The following is a 24,096-nucleotide window of genomic DNA, read 5'->3' on the forward strand; positions in this document are numbered from 1 at the left end:
ATAATCTTTCACCATAGCCCAAAACTTAATTCTTTCAAGAGGCATTCATTCATAGGCACTACACTTAACATCACATTGATATGCTTTCATCGACCAGCGATATATTCTTAAGACCAACATTGAAATTTCTCTTTCCACAACATAATTTTTCATTGAATTCTTATACTAATTATCCTATAAGAGATCTTAATATTATAATTAACAAGAAGTAATTTGTTTTTTAAATCTTTACGTGAACACATTTATTCTATTCAACTTAAAAAATATTATTTACAAATAGACGACAAATAATATAATGTCTCAAATACATAAAATAATGTATACAACCGGTTTTATTTCTTAAAGTCTTCATAAAAGTCACAATAATATTAAAAATAGTTTAAAGAGTATAAACTTAGTTGTTTCAACTGTCAGAAGGATGAAATTTCAAACTACGAGTTGCGGGAATTGTCGGCTTAGCGGGCAACAATTTCTCAGCTTCACTATCTAAATCCCCAGTTGAAAATCTATGTTTTCGAAAGCTACTCCTTCTCTCTTTACCATTCTCTTTTCTAAATTCAATACGCTTCTTAACATCCACGTCTAATTTTTCGGTGCTGATTTTTAGCGGTGGGGAAAAACTGTTCGATATATCTTCTAAGGACGCTTGAGCACTGGACGTCTCTTGAATTGTACTTAGAGGCTTATCCATATTAACATCTATTTCCATAATACTACAAAGGGCATGTCTCTCATCCTCGTGCATTGATGTGGCAAATTCACTCGGATCCAAACCCAATAGCAGCATCACAGTAGCGGGATTTTCAGAAATATATTGAGTAACTGCTGGCAACAGGTACAAATCGTCTATGTCCGTTTGCGTCGAACGATTCGTTTTAATACAGCGACTATCTTGATGTCCTGACCTTTCATCTTCCCAACAAAACATTTCTGGTGGATGAGATGAACTACGAGCAAGAGTACTCCCGGAAGACAATACCCCACCGGCTCCATGCGTCCACTGAATATTGGGGTTAGAATGTGCAGCATTCCAATGCATTGGTGTTGTCATTTCTTGTAATGCATGAATAGCATTTCTTACCTTTGAAATAATTAAATGCATTAAAATATAGCACACACTATATATGTATGTACATAGAATATTAAAAATAATATTACCTCCATACTCAAAGCGGCAACATCATGATGCAGACTTGATACTTGAGTATCCAAACGCTCAACTGAAGATTTCGTATTATGGACTTCCAAGTTTAATCCTTCTAATGAATCATCTCCCGGAGGTGGTGGTACTACAACAGATCTCTGCCTTTCAACCCGCTCTCTAAGTTCTCTATGACTAGCCAAAGGAGCGGTAGTTGTCGACCTAGATCTTCCTCTAAGTTCTTCTACTCTAAAAGTTTATTGAAATATATATTTTATTTAAATTCTAATATAAAATTCTTCTTTTGATTATCAATATAAAATAATTTGAAATACCTAGAACCAAGTTTTGGGTGTCTTGGACTACCTGTAGTTTGGTGCAGAGGGGATTTTTTAGCTGGTGAAAGTGGAGAATTTTCATCAGGTGCATTTTCATCGTCTTCAGAAATAGACGGCAATGTAAGTGAAGGTATACCGTTTCCTTCAGATTCTTGCTAAAAATTGAACGCCATGTCAAAAATTTAAATATCGACATAAATATGATATTCATAACTCCAGTCATAATTTTTTTATTCTCATAATAAAAATACATATTGATGGTTAAAATATACCTCTGCTTCATAACCTTCTCTTAAATTATATGTGAGATCATGTTGAATGTCATTCAAAAACTCTTGTTGATACTCTGGATACAATCGGAGCACGTCAGCAAGGCCTCCCATGTGAATACATTTTAAATCGCAATATGTCAAGGCCTGAAGCAATATTCAAAATTATTTCATTAAAATCATGATTTTAATAAAATATTTCATTAAAATCATAAATATATGTCCATTATAGGTATTCATATTAAAAATTGTGAATACCTTTACATCACTGCTAGATTTTACGATAACATCGGAAGTATTTGTACTTCTACCCCCGTCTCCAGTTCCACCAATTTGACCATTATTTGTATTATGAGACACACATTGTATATGAGCATTTATATCACAGCCTACCAGATCACCTTTACCTATAAAATAATAAAAACTAAAGTAAATCCATTGAACATAATTCAATATTCAGCATAGCCAGTAACATAGCTCGATGTATTAGTGCTGATCACCGAGTAGGATTTATTCGAAGTATTTCTGTAGTGCTGCTGGACTTAGATATTTGTGTCTCCAAGTCGATCGTTTACTATCAGAATTTGCCAATGTGTCTGATTTCATTGTTGAAACAGTTCCTTATCAAATCGGCAAAACTATTCTACTCACTATGTCACCGTTATTTGAATGTGATTTCAGATTTATGTCTAATATCATAGATATCGCTAAGGGACAACCCGAAATGGCATCATGGGAAAATATAAATTTAAATTTAAATTCCTCACACTTACCCAGAATAGCAACAACCATATCATTTTGCATCACTTCCATGGAGCCGTTACAAATATAATATATATAAGACAGAGCGTCTCCTTTATGTACTAAATATTCACCGGGAGCACAAAAATTAGCTCGTATGTGCAATGACAATAGTTTTAAACATCCCTGAGACGCAGCTTCGAATATTGGCAAACTAAGAATTTCTCGATGCAAATGCATGGACACATCGCCTCTTAATTCTTCAGGAAATTCTTTCAATGTCTGAAAGTTAAGGAAACATTTAATTATATTGATCAAGTGCTAGTATATTTTGAAACATATTATTTGATACCTCATGAATGTCTATGCCGTGATTCATCGACCATATGGTTTGGAAATAGTCTTGCATACGCTGCTTTAACTCTTTTGGTATCTGATGAAGGATCAAGAAGTCTTTTAAGTCTCGCCATTTGCTCTGGTAAAGTGACCTTCTCGAGTACATGCGTTGAATTATGGCTGTGACATTACCGAATACGACGGCGTGCATCAATGCTGAAAGAAATTCATTTGATATTAATCAAAATGAAACTTACTACTCAATTTAATTCAAATTTGTTATTGAATAGAACCTACCACCAATTAACATTGTGCAAATGCTGAATACTTTCTCGCTGGATGTATTAGCTGATACATTTCCGAATCCAACACTTGTCAAGCTGGAACATGTGAAGTACAATGCTGTAATATAGCTCTCAGTATATGATATATTTTCAACAGAAACTTTCAAGCGTTCGCCGAGTGTATGTAGCCAACCTGAAATTAAATAGATTTTAATTATTATATTGTAATGACTTTAGTACTTTTGGGCAATTTACTGACAGTATCATCATTAATTTGAAATTGACAGTTAATTAGGACAATCCTTTGGTGATCGATCCATGATTTAATTTGAAATGTGCATCTCATTCATTGGTTAGTATACATATGTATATGTATATTACAATCCATGTATTCGCTCTGGTTCGTTTATGAGCATACTAGTTTGTTCATACATAAACTATTAGTTTTAGTTTAATTGCTAAAAGTCAAAAGCTATGTTCAAATAGACTCACCGGGTGTCGCATGAAACTTTTACCTATCAAAACCTTTGAAATGTCAAAAGTATTCACAGGGGAAATCCAATGGAAACCATATGACAACTTTGCTACGATTCCCGTTTCTGATAATATTAAAAATATTGCAACCCAGAGTAAATAGGGTTGGGACAAATGATTGAGAATACTAAAGCTTATGCCTTATATTTTATGTTCGTGTATGAACAAACTAATTCGATTATAAATTTGTTCTTTGGTGTACACGATAAATCGCCAAATTGGTTCGTTTATGAACAAACTAGTATGTTCATGAACAAACAAAATGTACACTTGGACTGTAACATATAAGTATTTATATGTATATCTTACTTAAGTTGTCGATGACCATATACTACCCATTAGTATACAGAGAAATGAAAACTATCGTGTTATTGATATTACTTGCACATGTGAATTATCATACATTTACCAATAAAAATAAATAATAATTCGCTATATATAATATTTATCAGTTACATGTAGGTACATATGTAAGTTGTTGTATATAATATTGAACTTCGAAACTATGTGTGAAAAAATATTTGTTTTTGAAGAGAATAAGTAATAACTTTGAAAAGTTTCCTTTGATACAAATATGGTACAAAAAGTTTTATTTGGAAAGTCAGAAAATTCAGAAAAAATATATACACATATAATATGTAGATGTAGTGCAAAAATAAAATATGTAAGTATCTATGGGCATTGTATAAAAGTATGTACCAAGTTTTTCAAAAAATATTCAAATCTGATTACATATATTAAAATGTTATTATATTACCATCATCTACGAGTAAAATTTTCGAAAATTTACTATTTTTCTTTTTATATGTATATGTACATGTACATACATACATATGTACATATGTACGTTTTATTATTTATGAACTTAAATAAGTATGTAAATTGCAATATACATGTGTATGTACATATACTGAAAAACATAGTTTAAATAAATATTTTGAATTAAATCCATACATTATTAAATTTAGCTCAAATAAAATTAATTTCCTAAACAATTGTAATACAATATCATCAAAACATATGATATCATCATATATTATCATCATCATCTACACCATTCACCATTCACTGCTAGATGAAGGTCTCTCCAGCACGCTTCCACTCGTCTCTATTTTGCGCAACCACCTTTCACCTTTCGTCCATTCTTCAAGCCACGTGGCCCGCTCATTGCCATTTCAATCTCTTCACTCTGTCCATTATATGTATCTACTACCCTTGCCATACTTCTCAGCCACGTATTCCGTTTCCCGTCTTTCCTCTTTATTCCAAGCATACAGAGTTCCATACTTCTTTGAGTGCATTGGACTTTATATAGGATCTTGGTGTTCAATGTCAAGTTTCACATCTATACGTGGTCACTGGCGAAACGCATTGATCGAAGATCTTTTTCTTAAAGCAAAGTGGCATTTTTTATTTAAAAACGGCATTCAATCGCCGAAATGCACGCCATCTTAATTTTATGCGTCTCTTTATTTATTCTTATTTACTACCGAACATGTCTATAATTTGTCCTAAATATAAATAATTATTGACTACTAGATAATATTATTGACTGCTATTTTATCATCTATTGAAATGCTATCAGGCATGTAATAGCTATTGAACATTAGTTTGGTCATATCTACGCTAATTTTTAATTCTACTTTCGTCCAGCTGTGTTAGTCTGCTAAGTAAATCAGATATATCGCGAGCTATTAAAACTATATCGATGTATTATATAGGTATACAATGTATAATATATTATGTAAATTCTTAAGTTTTCAACTCTAGACAAATAATATTCTGAATAAATTATTTACTGTAAACTGCACATCGAAAATGTACAACTACTACAAATTTCAGAAGAATTTTCATAGCTTATAGTGTATTCAAAGTAGGGGATCAAAGCTGCGAGACCTCATAAACCTTAGCTTATATGTATGTACAACGTACATAGGTCTTCGTCTTCTCAGTGAGGGGAAGGAGAAAGACAAATGCCGTTCATAGATAAGGAACGTGTGGACTTTCAACACGCCACCCGTCCCTCCTCTAAGTCTTCATCCATTGTGGATTATTAAACGGGATTTAAACGGGATGGTAAACAACATTGTTCACGAACGGAGAGGAAATTCGGCCGGCCATTGTGCAAGGCGACGAGATACCTATGGCGAGGCCGTATGGGATTAACGAGATCGTCCTATAAACTTAATCGACGCATAATAGATGATAGTCTTCACTTTCATACATATTTACAGACATGTGAGCATAAATTGTAAACTATGAAATTGTTAAATAGAGCTACAATACACCCGGGTAAGCCCGGGACAGACATTCCCGGGAATTCACGAAATATTTGTTGTCCCGTGTCCCGATTGGATTTAAAAATATCTTGAAAACATACAACATTTTCACGAATGCACGAAGGGATATAATAAATCGAATTCTCAAAGGTTTGTTGTTTAGCAGTAAGTATAGCACATTCCTCGAACGTGGAAATTTTATGAACATGGTTCTGTGCGTTTGGCCAAAATCGTTTCTTGTAATTATATTTTTGGAAAATCTCAATACTGAAGGAGTTGACCTTACCGATGAATACTCTGAGAATTGAAAATTAAAATTGAAGAAAGAAGAAACCTAAAACTGATTTTTTAGCACAAATTTTAAATAATTCTAATTTTATACCGAACAAAACATTCTTTAATTAAAGCGAATGTACATACATATATCCTACGGTGAAACTATTATGAAGCGAGTATATCCTTATTGTATTGACGATTCCACAATGGAAGAAACTCTTTTAGATGCGGATGAAGATGAAACAATTGTGTTTGACGATGAATAAAAAATATAAAAACTATATTAAATTAAAAAAAGTGCTTTTTTGACATGTGTCCCGGGATCCCGGGAATCCGGGGAACGATCCCGAGCTCCGTCCCGTTTCCCGAGAATTGAAAAAGTCCGGGAATACAGAAACCCTAATACATACATACTTAACAATCAGGAGGAAATAAATTTGAAAACTTTGCAATGTATTTCAAAATTAACTTGATTTGTGCAAAATGCAAACTGACCCAAGTCCCAGTCTTTGTCGTTTCTCTGCTTCTCCTTTTCGGCTATGACGAACCATACACACGCTAACCAATGAGCAACAAGAGTGAACGAAAGCATCAAGAGCGTCAGGATCATAGCGCTGTATTGGGAATAGCGATCCATCTTCTGCAAGAGTCTAGCCAGCCTCAGGAGACGTGTCAACTTCACTAAGTGAATGTGTCCGTGACCAGATTCCTGAAATCAAATTGGAAATAGTAGTCATTCATATTGATTCATGTACATACATATAAAAGTCGAAAGGAAGCCATGAAACACAACTTAGACCGATACTTACCATTATATTTAATTGTTAGTAACATTAGTAAATAAATTTCACCAGAATTACATATATATATATACCCTTCTGGGAAAATCTAGCAAATAAAACGTCGAATTTCGCGTATTATTACTACGGGACATTTCAAACATGTTGAGTTTAATGGAATACCTCTCCACTGTAGAGGTCTGAAGCGTAGAGATGGTCGAAGGGTAGGGCTGCCAGGAGGTCTACGACGAACCAACTCTTCAGGTAATTGACAGCTATTGATTTTGAATCCGACACCACTTCCCCTTTTCTGCTCACGTACGTCGTGCGAAAATTTAAAATTATATCTGAAAATCAGCATATGATAAAATTAATATTTCAAACCTGCTGTACCTCTGATACCAATTTTACCCGTGTCAATTTTAAAATGTCTGCAATTTGCATATTGTATCAGAAATGCTCCATGAACAATGATTTGTGACTTTAAGACTACCGAGTACCGAGTCTTATTTTCGATTTTGTTAGAACAATGCAAATTTTGGATATTCATTGATGGACCTATTGGAGAACTTTCATCGTGTAAAGGGAAGATTTTAAACAATTTCCTGTGCCTCCAACCAATTCATTTTATTTCGGTAAAAAGAAGGCTCTTTCATAAATTTGGATAGATTTGCTATATATTGCTTAAATAACGACCTTTTTCTAAATCCCGAAAAATGTTCTATCTTAAATTTTACCAAAAATAAATCTATTATCACTTTTCATTACAATTTAAAGCATTAAATTCTTAATACATCCTCTTCTATAAAGGATCTTGGTGTTATATTTACTAATAAACTCGATTACTTTGAACATATTTCCTTCATTACTAGTAAAGCATATACTCCGCTCAACTAAACCCTTTAATGATCCTCATGTACTTAAATTACTTTATTTTTCCCTTGTATTTGCCTCAATTATCTGGTCACCTTTTTATATATCCCATATTATTTGTAATGAAAAATTCCAACTAAAATTTATCAAATCCTTACAATACTGTTTTCCTATCTACGCCCATACTACTGTTTCCGATATTTTAAAATTCCTATCATCTAAAAATCTTTCTGAAAAGCGACGTCTCACTGATGCTACATTCATTTTTAAGCTCCTAAATGGTTTCCTTGATTGTCCCGATTTTCTAAGTTGGTTTCAGGATCTGAAGGTTGGTTTCAGGATCCCAGTTAGGTATTCTAGACACGTTGCAATTTTTTCACTTAATCCTTTCAAAATCAATTATTTTTGTATTCAAATTTCAGGCATATATGTAATTAAAATACCCAAGAAAGCTTATGGCGACTTTTTTTTTCAAAAAAATTACGATTTTCTGAAAATAACGATTCCCCATACAAACGCCCATGTGCGGCGCGTTTTGTATCAGGACTTTTCTAAAAAAAAGTATCTGAAAAAACCTATTTACTTTTTACAAGCCACATATTATTCAATTTCTTGTCGAGATAAATCGAATGGTTGGAGGCATATGACATTGCTTAAAATCAATGATTTATTTTATTTAACATTCCCTTGATACGACGAAAGTTTTCCACTTAATCTATCGATGTAAATCCAATATTCGCGTTTATCTACAGTACTACAGGTTGTAGTACTGTAAGGCCTATCGTACTACAGGCTTGCAATTTTTCTCTCTTTTTTGACTATCAGCTAATTTTAACCAGTTTTATGAATTTAAACAATTTTACTGGAATATATATGGATGGGATGCTTTTGTTGCTCGTCGAATGAATGGGTATCGTTAGTTTATTTGCTAAACACTGTTCGCGTGAATGATCGGCAAAGCCCGGAGTTTGGGTAGTTTGCCGCAACTGGAGATAAAGTAGTCTCACCACAGAGTCATCCGATATCTTATCTAAATCAAATCTAAAAATGTCATGGTACATACACATATTGTATGTAGTGTGACCAAATAGCCGCTGGACTATAAGAATGGCACTAAAACGGTTATGAAAGCAACCCATCAGTATTTATTGTATAATAAAAAAGGATTCCTATTAAGGTCACACACAAGCCAAGAATCCGCAAGGACGTTGTACAAAGAAAAGGCAACTCGTCGACCCAATTTCACAGTAGCGTTTTATTTTTACGATCGATCAAAGAAGGAAAGCTGCGTCGTACGAAAAACAATGTAGCTCGTTCAGGTTTACAATGAAAATCCCCACGCAATAAAATAGAGGCATACTTGCCTACAATGAAGAGTGCTTCCACGACCACGTCGCTGATCATCGAAGGTCTTCCCGAGTTGACGAAACTAGCGTTGTAAGGTACTACTATAGCTACGTAGAAGGTTGCTATGAGGATCAACCAATCCCAGAAGGTCTTAAATACTCCGTAATGAGATATGATAAATCTAGACCTTTCCACAGCTGATGTTTTGTATTCTGGAAGTGGAGGATCCGTGGAATGTAACAGGTTCTGAAATTCATAAAAGCGATTTCATAAAGTACGAACAGATGCGTGAATGGACAGCTCGCAAAATCGAAAGCTTTCTTCCTTGTTTTGTTTTAAATCTTATAGGGTGAGAATCAATGGAGAAATGTTTCCTGTGACTTTTGAAATATGAGAAAATTGGTACAACGTGAATCGATACAACTTTGCCTTTCAGCAAATGAAATTATTTTTTTTCTTTCTACCTCCACCGACATCCGAGGAGGGAAAAATCGCGAGGCGTCTAAACGATGCGGAAAAAAATGAAAAGAAAATAGATTTTCCATTATCTTGTCACTTTAAAATCAATATGGCGGAACGTTGCTTGATAATAATACCGTGCATACGAAGAGATTATTGTAATACGTCATAAATGTTGCATTTACGATCAGCTTTATGTATAGGTATAGCCACAGTCATTTCCATTTATCACTAAAGGTTAGTTTATACCAGAACAGCTCAAGCCGGCAACTGCACGTAAGATGCAGTACGAAAAATATTCTTTAGTACATTCTTTATGTATATGGACACATTCATATCTTCCGTAATGGGTATATGACGTATCGTAACAGCAGTAACCGAAACGATCTATCTATTCATGCTATACAGCACGGCCTGTGAAAATATTCACAGGCGGTGCTGTATAGTATGAATATAAGTCGTCTTTTACATACAGAGCTGTTGACGTGCAGTGCTGGATAATATAAACGGATTTTTATTTCTTTTAATTTGTTCGGTTAAGTGAAGATATAAAGATGTTTATGCTCTTTGGATTTACCGGTAGAAGCACTATTTCTTACACTTATGTACATATGTAATTACTAAAAGTCTCGATCATATTTTGTCAATACTCGATTTCATTTTTACGTGTCACTTTCCATGTATGGGAAATCTGAATAGCACATAATGAAAAACGATAAATGTCTCTGATGGTAATTAAGATTTTAGTATTACCAATTAATGTTTATTGGTAACTATGTATCTTAACAACTGTCAATTAAAAATTTCAATTATGAAAGATATATTTTGATTCTATGTACATATGTAATAATATTCCCAAAATCTCTATGTAATAATAGCTACTTATTATTACATAGAGATTTTGCCGCTTATTATTGTGGAGACCTCCATCGAAAATATTCAAAAACACAGATTTTTTTCAACCGTTAGTTTTAAAAATTCCTCAATTATTGTCGCGAATTAAATTGAAGAAATCATTTATATAACAAGTTATATTTCGACAATAAAATAAAGTTAAAAAGATCGAAATTGAACAAGCGATTATGGAACGAATCGAAATTAAATATCTTCACAAGGCCTTTTTGTCGTGCTCTCGAATATCGTTAATTACGAAACGTCAAAAGCTCGGAAAAAAATAGAATCTCGCTTTTTTCAATCATGAATTGTATATATTGGATATGTTGAAAGTTGGGGAGAGCTGAAGAAATGAAAAAATAAGAATGAAAGTGAAAGAAGAGAAAAAAATTTAAGTTTAACCCTTTGAAGTTTACTAATTTCCAATTCACAATCGACACGACCGACGTCTTCGCATTATCTCAAACGCTGTATAATATTCTCATTCGGTTCATTCTAAAAATTATTTGATATGATTGCGCTGAATTGGGTCGTTATAACTTTTTTCTCCTCCCCTTCTAGAAACTATCCTCATTATACATAATAATGTTGAAGACGTCTGCTTTCGTAAAGACAGTGTTACAGATCCGTCGACAGTATCCAACTTAAGTACCGGCAATTCTGTCTGAAGCAATTAAAATGATTAATCTGCCCTAATTAGCTTGATAAAATTATGAAGGAAAACTGAGAGAATGCGCTCCAGGCAGTTTACAGCACTATGTAGATTCGACACGCATAATAAATAGAATTAAAGAGACAAAGGAGGAATTCAAAGGGCTAATTTCATTTTTAAAACATTTTCTGCTTAATTAAGATGATACACCATTTCACATCATTATTTTATATTGAATATTACACCAATAATTTTGAAACGGAGAATATTTTTCATCGATCGTAATTGTATAATTTAATCACAATATTAATAATTAGTCAAAATATTGGTATTATAATGATTCCTTAAATGTTTGTTAGAAATTTCGTTGTATATTTTCATTTAATCGAGCTTACAAATTTCATCTTCGCTCCAATTACACTTCGACGCAATGAAAATGGTTAAACGTATTATGAATATAATACCCGAAACCTATTTAAGATAAAAGATAACATCCAAAATTGAGCTGTTCGCGTATCTTACAAAAGATTTGATTACGATGTTGTAAATACATATCTACATTAGGGGTTCCAAAAAACCGCCCGAAAGAAAAAGCCGGTTTTCGTTTTTTTTTACAAATAAATAACCGGTTAACCGGCTAAATTTAAATTTTTTTTTAAGTTTAAAATTTTTATATCGTAAAAAAATCTAAATATACATATATTATATTATGCAAAAAATTAGTTTTTTATAAATTAAATTGAGTTATAAACATTATGAACTTTCATAAAATCATTATTATATATTATTATCACAAATAATACAATTTGTATTATATATCACAGCCGTAAAATCGCAGATCCTAAATACGCAAAATAATTAAATGATTTAAATAAGCTACTATTAATAATATATTATTAAAAAAATAATGTGTTACCTCGCACAAAAACTATACTTGTGAAATCGTAAATAGCTATTAAGAACAATGCTGAGATTTTACTTGAACTTAATTTAAAAATGATTTTACTTAATTTAACAATGCTGAGATTTTACTTAGATTTTACGCATCTGTTTTAGCTTAAAAATCCAAAACCGTTGCAAATTTCGGAAACAAATTCATTAGAAACAGCATATCACAAACATTTTAAAACCATAATAGGTATGTGGCCTCAAAACTTAAAGGTCTTCTAATTCCTTCGAAGAAAAATCAATTATATTCCGGAAATTCCCATGCATTTTTCTACTTTTATTTTTGTACAAGGTTTCGCGCTAATTATGTTTTCTATACTTTTATACCCGGACTTTCAATAATATTTTATTGGTTTATGACCTGGTCTTCGTCCATATCTCAAAGAAACCGCTAAGTGCTGTACCTTTTTTTGTTGTTCAATGAAATATACGCCTATTACTTAAGAGAGTTTAGATATACACATTTATTTTGATCTTTCATAGAAATTTGAAATTCATAATTATCAGTTTTTAGGAAAAAACATTAATTAAATAAAACCTTAAAAATCCGGTTGATCGCGCCAAAAACGCCGGTTTTCGGTTTTTTGAAATATGGTCAAAATGCCGGCTTTTCGGTTTCGGTTAAAACCAGCTTGGAAGCCCTATATCTACATACATATGTATAATTCATATGTGTATTTTGCATATGTTCTATGCCTGCGAGGGATGGCAATGTAACGTATTTACGCAATTCTGAAGTTATTTTATTATTGTAGATGTTATACTCAGAACCTACGTCATATTTCAAATATATGTATATGTATTGCGTAAATATTTCCATTATAATATTACGCAAGTATGCCTCCAAGCTTTTAGGGTGACCCTCGTTCGCAAAACAATTATAATAACCGCGTATTTCGACGAAATGTAATAAGTGAAACGCAAACCCTGTTTGAGAGATCAAATTTAGATTATTATGCAATTTCAATATGTATTAATATACATATAGGTCAGTAAAATCTATGCTTATGAATGAAATGTACATACTTACGAATCTTGACGTGATATGTATACCCCCAGATATGGATAATATTATATACTGAGTTCCCTTTCATTTTTGATGAGAAAGGAGATTTAAGTCTATGGCAAAATACATTTATTGAATTTCAAAGAATACCATTGAAATTATTACTCGATATTCTCCGCATATTTTATATAATATTAACAAATAATATAAGCCACAGCATAGTCAAATAGTTAGTCAGTTCGATAATTAGCATGATTTATATCTGTACTACACCTACTATATTACAAACTTTTCAATTAAAACTGGTGACATTCAATACGACGAAAAAAAGATCTTGAAATTTTTTTTTTTTTTCATTCTTCATTATTAATTAAAATATTGAACAAGACAACAACACATAAGGGGTAAGAATGTTGGCATCAATTTATAAAAAAAGCGTTTTAGCAAACATTCTTTATTTTTTTAAATGACCATCATAGGAAAATCTATACTTAACTGCTTTCAATTGTGTTATTGTTATTAGTTTTGATATTATGTATCCAGATTATAAAATATATTTATATTGTACATACACATGTATATTACAGTCCAAGTTTTAATTCGTTCAAGAGCATATTATGTAGTTTGTTCCTTCACGAACCAATCTGGCCAGTTATAGTGTATACAAAAGAACTAGCTTGTTCAGGCACAATTTATTTTTAATATTAGTGGAAACGGGAATTATAGCAACGTTTCGATGCATTTCGATAAGATTTTCCATTTAAATTCTTGGCCTTTTGACATCTCAAAAGATTAATGCGATATGAAGATATGTAGTTTATTTGAAGATAAGTACTTTTTGACTGTTAGCACTTAAACTAAAGACAATAGTTTGTGTATGAACAATTTAGTATTTTCATTGAGTCTGCCGTCTCGGGTCAGTCAATGTTCGTAAGCCTTTTTCGGCCACAATGGAAACCTTTGGTAGCGGCGATGATTTTCGATCTATTGTACGCCCCATTGTCTCGCTTAATTGAATAGGTACTGAGCATTTCGCGATTTTTACAGCAATTTTTAACGGCGCGTTTGACACGAATCCTACTCTTCTCGAACGTTAATTAAATCCCAACGTCGATAAGCCTTCGGTTTCAAAGGATCGCCCCCTCACAAAAGGTCCTGGTAAATGTATCTATCCATCGCACCCGAGTTAAATAAACCTACGACAAAGCGATAGGGTTTGGCCAAAAGTGACGTTTCATTAACGCTCAAAGTGACTAAAGTTTACGAGCGGTGTTGAGTAGGATAAGAATAAATTAATATATCCAATTTTTGTGAGGACACGATATGATGCCGGGTGGAGGGGGCAGTAGAAGTAGAAAAATGAGACAAATAGGGTGATTGATGTTGAAAAATTTTTTTGCACGTCTCACAAGCCAAAATTATAGTCATGTTGACACAACCTTGTTCTGTCTATCCATATATGTACTTATAATATGAATATAAATATTTCATTTTCTTTGATCATCATACATACGTACATATGTATGTATATATGTGCTATGTATAAAAGTTTAATATCAACCATGAGCCATTATAATTGAAAGTTGCACAAATCCACTTTATTCATTTATAGAAATATCTCGCAAAACATTCAATATAATGTTTTGCGTATAACAATATTTAAAAATACTGGTGACCCGTAATACGTTTATTCTGATTTATTGAGTTTCTGGACATATCGAATTAAAATAAGTGATAACAATTTGTGAATTAAGTCAAACAGAAATAGTGTTTTTGGAATTGAAAATTGGACTTCTGCCACTTTTAAATATAATTGCTCATATCGAGCAATCCTCTTATCTTAAATAATTTCCGTATTTTACGTACGGAAATTAAGAAATTAATTAATAATGCATATAATGTTTATGTAGCTGATTGTGAAAGTTCCATAGTTAAAAACCCTAAGAAATTCTGGAACTTCATCAATTCTAAACGTGTAAATCGTGTAAAGTCGACCATTATGTACAATGATTCTGGATTGTTAGAGGGTGATCAAAACATTGCTAATGGATTTGCCGACTTTTTTAAATCAGTTTTCAATAATCCTACTGATTCCATGGAACCTACCAATGACTCGGAATTTACTTTCCCCACTTTAGCGATTAATCATCTTGACTCTTCCGATCTGAAATATGGCTTTCTAAAGTTAAAAAATATTTATTCTTCCGGTCCTGACTCCATCCCTAATTACATCCTAAAAGGATGTGAGGTTAGTCTCTTAGAACCTTTAAAATTCATTTTTAATTTAATTCTAAGGAACTCTTCATTCCCCAATTTATGGAAATGCTCTAAAGTAACTCCTATTCATAAGAAGGACGATAAATCTTGTGTAAGGAACTACTGACCAATAACTATCTTGTCAGCGCCAGCCAAAATGTTTGAGGTAATATTACACAGATACATTTTTAATCACTTTCAAAGTATGCTCATTGATCAGCAGCATGGCTTTCGTCCGGCCAGATCAGCTATTACCAACTTGTTATGTTTCTCTAATGACATAACCAGCACTTTGGATTGTAATAATCAAATGGATGTAATATATACTGATTTTGAGAAGGCGTTTGATAAAGTTGATCATAAAATTTTGGTTAGTAAATTAAGTTTTATTGGATTTACTTATAATCTTGTTGGTCTTTTTATTTCTTATTTACAGGATCGACGTCAATTCGTTAAGTTTGGGAGTTGCTTTTCTTATGAGTATGTTGCCACTTCTGGGATTCCCCAAGGATCAAATCTTGGCCCTTTATTATTCCTAATATTTATCAACGATATTCAATCTTCTATTCACCATTCTAAATTTTTATTATATGCGGATGACTTAAAAATCTATAAGAGAATAATTGATTTACCTGACGCTCTTTATTTGCAAGAGGATTTGAATTCTATTTATGAATGGGCTAATGTTAATAAACTTCCCTTCAATATCCTAAAGTGTCGGGTCATTTCTTACTCTCGTTCTCGTTCTCCTATTAAATATCCGTATAAATTTCATGATTCTCTTCTTCAGAGAGAATTATTTATATCTGATCTGGGAATAGTCTTCGAAAATAGTTGGAGTTTCAACATTCACATTGAGAATATCTGTGATAGGGCAACAAAAATCCTTGGATTCGTAATCCGTAATTCGTCTGAACTAGGGCTCACTGCCATTCGTCTCTTATATTGTACATTAGTTCGCAGTGTGCTCGAGTTTGGCTCCATTATATGGTCTCCCTATCAACTTCGTTACTCTCTAATGTTGGAACGAGTCCAAAGGAAATTCCTTAGATTTTTATATCTGAAGACATTTGGATTTTATCCATATCTGTTCCCTAGTGCCTTTGTCTTGGGATCTTTGGGTTTCAACTCCCTGGCAAAGAGAAGAGATTTATTTCTTGGGAAACATTTCGTAAAATTACTTAGAGGAGAGATTCACAATCCCACTATCCTGGAGAAACTAAAATTCTGGGCCCCGGAAAATCGTAGAGTTTTAAGAAAACATGATATATTTTTACCAATTAGGGCTAAATCAAACGTGCTCATGAACTCCCCCCTCTCGAGAGCTGTTCGACTCCTTAACTTACTGGCACAATACTTGGACCTATTCGATGCCAGTTATGTTGAGTTGGTGGAACACATCCTAAATAGCACGATATAAATTTTTCAATCTTATTTCTTTGTTTTTATTTTGTGTACATATTTTTTACTTGATTTTTATTATTTTTTTATGATGTTTTTTTTTATTTATGATTTTTATTATTTTCTTATGTTTTTTTTTTTATTTATGATTTTTATTATTTTTTTTATGATGTTTTTTTTGTAATTTTTATGATTTTTATTATTTGTATTAAAATCACATTGACGCTTTGGGGCAACCTGTCAAGTCTCTGTGGTATTGATTTTTTAAAATAAAATAAATAAAATATGTACATATGTTCCTCCGTCATTTTAATAAGGCTTCTGCAGTAAAAATCTTTAATTCTACCGGAACATATTATATGTATGTACATATATGTATTTATATATATATATATATATATATATATATATATATATATATATATATATATATATATATATATATATATATATATATATATATATATATATATATATATATATATATATATATAAATGTTCTAGCCTTTCACAAATGCATCTCATTTATTTCTGCCAATCTAGGGCTTCCAAGCCGGATTAAACCGAAACCGAAAAGCCGGCTTTTTCACCATTTTTCAAAAAGCTGAAAACCGGCTTTTTGGCTCGATCAACCTTTTTATCAAGGCTTTTGAAAGTTTTCTTTAATTCATGTTTTTTTCCTCAAAATTAACAATTATGAATTTCAAATTTCTATGAAAGATCAAAATAAACGTGTACATACATATATCTGAACTTCTCTTAGGCGTATATTTCTTTGAACAACAAAAAAAAGCTTAGCGGTTTCTTTGAGATTTAGTAATGGACGAAGACCAGGTCATAAACCAATAAAATATTATTGAAAGTATTTAGTTTCAATGACCTACCCAACTTCAGGTATAGAAAGCATTATTATTGCAAAACCTTTAACTTGACAACAACAAAAAAGTAGTCGTATACTCGCATGAGAATTTCCGGAATATAATATTGTTTTTTCTTCGAAGAAATTGGAAGCCTTTTAAATATTGAGGCCACATACCTACTTTTATTATGATTTTTAAAATTTTGTGATATGCCATTTTTAATGAATTTGTTTCCGAAATTGTAACGGTTTTTAAAGCTTTTGGATTTTTAAACTAAAACAGATGCGTAAAAACAACTTTACGAAATATATCAATGTTGAGCGCACATCAGAGCGAATCTCAGCAGCTCTTTATCTATTCACGATTCCACAATTTTAGTTTTTCTGCGAGGTTATAAATTATTTTTTTAATAATATATTCTTGATAGTAGCTTATTTAAAACATTTAATTATTTGTTCGTATTTTGGATCTGCCAATTTACGGCTGTGAAATACATATAATACAAATTGTATTATTTGTAATATTTGTAATAATAATATATAATCATGATCTTATGAAAGTTCATAATGTTTATAACTCAATTTAATTTATAAAAAACTATTTTTTTGCATAATATAATACATATTTGCATTTTTTTCGATATAAAAATTTTAAAGTAAAAAAAAATCTTAATTTTCTAAATCCGGTGAAAGCCGGCTAACCGGCTTTTTATTTGTAAAAAAACTGAAAGCCGGATTTTTCTTTCGGGCGGTTTTTTGGAACCCCTATACCAATCACATCTACATTTGTACATATGTAGGTTTTACGAGTACTATGGAGAGAATCCTCTTCAGCATCCGTTTTGAGCTAAAATATGTATCTATAAATATAATATAAAATTTTTATTGCGTCTCCTTTTTATAGTGTGGGTATTATATAAAACAATTTGATGACACAATTTGATCTAGCAACGATTTAATTTGATAATAATGTTAAATCCACTGTTTGATGAAATCATTATTGAGCTCAAAGCATGCGACAATAGATTAATAATATGTATATATATCTATTGAAAATACAGACGCACTCAGTACGTGATTTTGTTAGTTCGTCAATAAGTCTGACAAACTTCCTGCACTCTTCTAATCGTATCCATGTCCAATCTTAAACCATGATGTTTTTATTGGACGCCAATCTTAAGCAGAATTCCTATGATTTCAAACCACGATCCGCTACTGGATATATTATAATGAAATGGTTTAAGCATTTATTTGACTATATTTATCTCTTTAAACTTAAATATTACTAAAATTTATATAGTAATATTATAAGCCGCATATAGAGAATTATCGAACACTAAGTTTTAATTAAACTAACTTTTTCCTTAGAATACTAGATTTCTAGCATTGCCTTTCATTTTTAAGATCAAAGTTTTTGCCGTTTGCAATTACGGAGTTTCTACAGAAACATACTTTCTTGTAGTTTCTAATTAACTTTTGAAAGAAAGAAAAGAGTGACAGTAAATTAATATATCCAAGGTAGGACACCAGATAGTTTCAGTTTTAGATAAAATTGCGATTCGGATGTATTATCAATGAATTACATAGCATTCGAAAAAGCCTCGATCATATATTAAATCGAGTTCATTAAAATATAATAACAATACAGATATGAACGGAGTAACTTTGTATACACTCTTAAATCGAATGTACGATACAATGATCAATGATTCCAATTGACCATGATCTACTCATTTCAGTACACAATCAAATGCTATACCACTGCAATGTGAGTGATTATATTATTTATATTACGCTTGATATAACGAGCTCAGGTCTTTCAAAATAGATTCAAGCTAACTAATTTGCACTGTATCTGAGGTGAAAGACCTTTACAAATCTAGCAGATCCGTTCGATCAAACAGTTGCGGAAGTTTGCGAACGCAGATATATGTATCATGTAACCTATAGTATGTATGTATGTACACCGATAAAACCTATTTACCAACATCAAATACAAATCCCGTAGAATCTACTGCCATGAATCGGTATTGGTTGTAGAGAGCAGGTATCTGAAAAAACTTTACCAATATTGACCTGACGCTGAAACTGTTTCAGCAAACACGTCTGAGCGCATGTCGATGGCACTGCATCTGGGGGATTCATCTTGTTGGAGTACGTTCAGCTCAGCGTCTGCATTACGAAAGTGCATTGCAAACGTTTTAAATTTAAAATCGATGGCAATGCAACCAAGCACGTACACATCGAATCGCATTAGAGTGCTCTTTTCTAACGAGTAGCTCATTTGAAATTAAACTTGAGCTGATTGAACAATTTGACTACATTTTGATACAGAATTGGGGATATATTTCTACATATTAATTTCAATCTATGTAGAAATGTTTTGAGTTAAAAACAATAACAAGACTTGAATTGAAAAGGTTTTCATCTTGAAAGTTTTTCATTTTAGTTGTACATATGTATGTAGTAAAACTTGCATAATTAAGCAATGCAGATTCTAATATTTTAAGAAACTACGAACAGAAGAGTGGTTTTTTAACTATGGTGATTTTGCAGTTTTTTTAGATATGTATGTAGCGAACATAGGATGAGATAATTTAGAACGAATATTCATAGTCAATGAAGTGAAGAAAATGTAAAAAAGAGGTGTATCTGCCTCTTTTTTCGTCCCAAATATTTATCTGAATTAGCTTGTGGCTTGAATTTTACTCCGTTGATGGAAGTCTGAAGGTTGATATCATTTCGTAACAGGGTAAATGTGACTTGAATTGATTTGAGCTCGTTCAGTTTTATCTTTCAGTCCTTGGTCCATTTGTTGATTTTGTCTAGTGCACACTGCAAGCATTCAACCGCCTCCGCTTACGACTCGATCGACGAAATAATGACTGTGTCATCGGAAAATGTTCCAATTAAAGTCTCTTTGATTGTTGGGATGTTGGCAGTATAGTATATCAGGTCCTATCATGCTTTCCTGCGGTACTCCTGCTGTGGCTGCAAAGAAGTCAGAATATGTCTCCTCATGGGCGACTCTGAATTTGCATCCAGATAAGTATGACTCACAAATAATTTGCAATCATTTCCATGTAACGATTTGCTGATTTCATCGATGAAACAGCTCCTCATCAAATTGGCAAAAACCATCCTACCTATTTCTCACCACCATTTGAATATAATTTAAAATTTATATATGTACAAGTTTAATACCATATACATATGTATGTCATCGTGGTAAAATATAAATTAAAAAAAAAAACTGAAAATCAAGATTTGATAATTAGAAATAGTTCTAAATATGCAAAATAAGCTTACTTTTGCAAATTAAAAGAATAAAAAAATTTTTCGATCTAACTGATCTTAATTAATACCGACTATATGTACATATAGACTCCTTTTGTCTGCATAAAAACTCTGGGTGCAACCACAGCGAGTGATTTTCGATTTTCGTTCGACGGTTACTTACGTTGTTCAGCTTGAGCTTGGTCTTCATCTTGTCCGGTTTGTAGTGTCCTGACAATTGGTAGAGCACTGCCCTTGAGCGACGCCTACCCATATTAGCTGGCGAAGGCGCTTCTGGATCAAGCCCACCATTTTGGTCTGCAAGGAGGGAAGTAGAGTCAGCTCGGAAGCGGGCGCCCAGTAACGCCGCTGCAGGGACAAAGGGAGATAAAGCTAGAGTCACAACCCCGGCCGACGGTCTCACGGGCCCTGCCAGAGAAACAACCACAACACCACAGCTAGTAGTGAGCCAGACTACTTTTCAACACTTAGAATCAACATGAGTATTGTGTATGTGAGAGAATGCATGTGTGGGTGTGTGAATGTTGAAAGGAGTTGTTGACGAAGGAAGAACACAGCTTATACAATGTAATATTTGACTAGCGTTCAATCCGTTACCAGAAGGCGAGCTCCATACTTAATACTCCATTACTTATAAACCCAGGCAAATAATGAAATTATCGTCGGTTAGCAAATTCATAAGAAACCGTTTCCGTGGATAGCACTCGTGTATATGTACATAATACTCGAGGATTTCAAAGGAATATAGGCGTAAATGATTTATTTTAAGTACAGAAACACTTCATACATTTAAGCTTATTTGCGATTCAGATCAAATATTATTTTGATCCCACATCTTATTCATATGTACATATAATATAGCTTGTTCTTATTTATCGGAACATGCTGCAGTTGCGAGACATTCCCTTCTTTGTATTTTATTACTCATTTAAATTTTCATTTATCCGCTATTTTATTACTTTACTATGGTTTAAATGTTTTTTTTTTATCTTTTATTTTTTTGTATTTTCTTTTTATCTTATTTTTTGCTTTTGCTTTTTGTTCTATCTATTTATTTTTAGTTTTTCTCCCCCTCTTGTTTTATTATCTAGGCCAGTGCTTCCCAAATTGGGGGTCGCGATTCCCTGGGGGGGCGTAGGATTTCTCGCGGGGGCCGCGAAAATATTCCATAGAAAGTACAAATATTCATTTATGAATATTTTTCCACATTAAATATTTAGGGAATGTATATATTTATTTAAGGAAATATTTTCCAAACTTGAATGAGGATGAAAGGAACAATTGGATAAGAACACCATTTGCCAAGTCCTTAAAATATGATCATATTACGTGGAACAGCCCAAGAAGAGTAGATCGATATTAGGTTAGATAATTTGCTTGAAGTGGAATTTAATTAAAAAAGTATTTCAGAATTTTGGTTATGGCGACAGCAAGAATATCCTGCTATTGGAAAATAAGCCCTGGTAACTCTTATTCCTTTCGCGACTACGTACCTATACGAAACAGAATTTTCGTCATTACTTATATTAAAAAATAAGCAAAGGTCATGTCTTTCCACGGAGACTTTGGAAGATCCTTTGCGATGAAGTTTTTAAGCACGTTCCTATAATTTTGTGCTGAATATAAATATGTGTATTATAATTGTAATAATTACTCCCAAATAAACCTTTTAACTAGAAAAAAAATTTTTTTAGGGGCCGGGAATTAATTCTTTCAGATTTAGGGGGTCGTGACATGAAAGTAATTGGGAAGCACTGATCTAGGCCATTGTGGCGCATTAGGTTCTTCCTGTAATGCCACAATGGTCCAAAACTTTTAAATAAATAAATAAAAAAATAATAATTCCTTCAAGGTCCAAACAGATTAGCATCCTACACTACACGACTTAATGCCAACAGGTATTCTATTCTATAAACTCGTTGTACAACAGTGCACAGATTCAAACATTTTTATATTATACGGCTTACGTTAACAACGGGTTTTCTACAAAAAAATCTACAAATACTATTATGAAAAACATTTATTCAACCTAATTTCTTGTGAAGATCTTTTACGGATGAATCTCAATGAGTTTCTCGTCTGGTATACTTTGTTTTTGATCTTTATGGAAATATTGAAAGCTGTTTTCAAGATCAAAGTACTACAAAACTTGTATTTATATATTTTTAAATTGATTCAATAACAGTAATTGAAAAACACGTTACATGCAAACGAAAATGTATTTATGAATACATACATTAAACAATAGGTTTCTGAAAATTTGCAATTTCGAACGAAGGTTTCTGGAAACCCCTGCTCTACATTAGGATTTCAGGCCCGGGTCGACCTGAGACAGCGATTCCCGGGAGTTCACTGATTTTTTTTATATCCCGTGGCCCGTCATATGTACATACAAATGCCCCGATTCCGAGTTCTGTCCCGTGTCTCACGAATTGAAAAAGTCTGGGAAATCAGAAACTCCAATATGTACATACATATGAATGTGCATATATACCTACATTTTGACAGGAAAAAAACAGATAATTGATAAAAATCTATTCATCCCTTCAACTTTCAAAACTAAAAATCTTTTCAACTTCAACTTCAAAACTAGCTTCAACCGAAAACGAAATACTTTTATTCCATTGCTGGAAATATTTATGCCAAATGAAGAAATCGACTTTTGGATTCTCAGTTAAATATTTTAGGATTGAAGCTATTTCAAATAAATTTACTTTTATAATTACAGTTGATAAATATATTGTTTACTTTCTTTAAATATTTTTTATGAAATAAATTTTATATTAATAAAATGGACAAAAAAATTACATCACATGTCTCGGGATACCGGGAATCTCGGAAACGATCTCGACCTCCACTTCGTGTCCCGGGATTTGAAAAAGCTCGGGAAATCAGAAACCTTCTCTATATGCAATAGAATTCCTGCTAGGCTTAAATCGTATGGACGTATGGTGTAGTATATTCGCACATTTGCTTGCACCTTCATATTTCTACTAGTTAGCGGCAAAATAACGAATACATATCATTCAGTATAATACGTATAACTTCATTGAACGAGGTTTCGCTAACCAACGTACATATGTATGTACACTTAAAAATAAAATTCTTCATATTTAGTACGGGATAA

At 32.4% G+C, this 24,096-nt stretch overlaps 1 protein-coding gene across 1 annotated transcript in view; it reads right to left on the minus strand.

Annotated features, from left to right (window-relative positions):
• The window catches only part of Elk (Eag-like K[+] channel), an 88,622-nt gene continuing 64,526 nt past the window's right edge, over nt 1-24,096 (minus strand). Inside the window, exons 4-15 of the mRNA XM_077434958.1 lie at nt 21,133-21,317; nt 9,215-9,443; nt 7,161-7,324; nt 6,694-6,907; nt 3,123-3,302; nt 2,842-3,041; nt 2,522-2,771; nt 2,007-2,155; nt 1,752-1,895; nt 1,477-1,634; nt 1,159-1,390; nt 1-1,081 (exon numbers count right to left, since the gene is read on the minus strand). Coding sequence (XP_077291084.1) covers nt 404-1,081; nt 1,159-1,390; nt 1,477-1,634; nt 1,752-1,895; nt 2,007-2,155; nt 2,522-2,771; nt 2,842-3,041; nt 3,123-3,302; nt 6,694-6,907; nt 7,161-7,324; nt 9,215-9,443; nt 21,133-21,317 — 2,783 coding nt within the window. The 3' untranslated portion in view covers nt 1-403. The remainder of the gene's footprint in view (nt 1,082-1,158; nt 1,391-1,476; nt 1,635-1,751; nt 1,896-2,006; nt 2,156-2,521; nt 2,772-2,841; nt 3,042-3,122; nt 3,303-6,693; nt 6,908-7,160; nt 7,325-9,214; nt 9,444-21,132; nt 21,318-24,096) is intronic.

This window comes from Arctopsyche grandis, chromosome 7, assembly GCF_051622035.1.
Source record: "Arctopsyche grandis isolate Sample6627 chromosome 7, ASM5162203v2, whole genome shotgun sequence".
Lineage (NCBI taxonomy): Eukaryota > Metazoa > Arthropoda > Insecta > Trichoptera > Hydropsychidae > Arctopsyche > Arctopsyche grandis.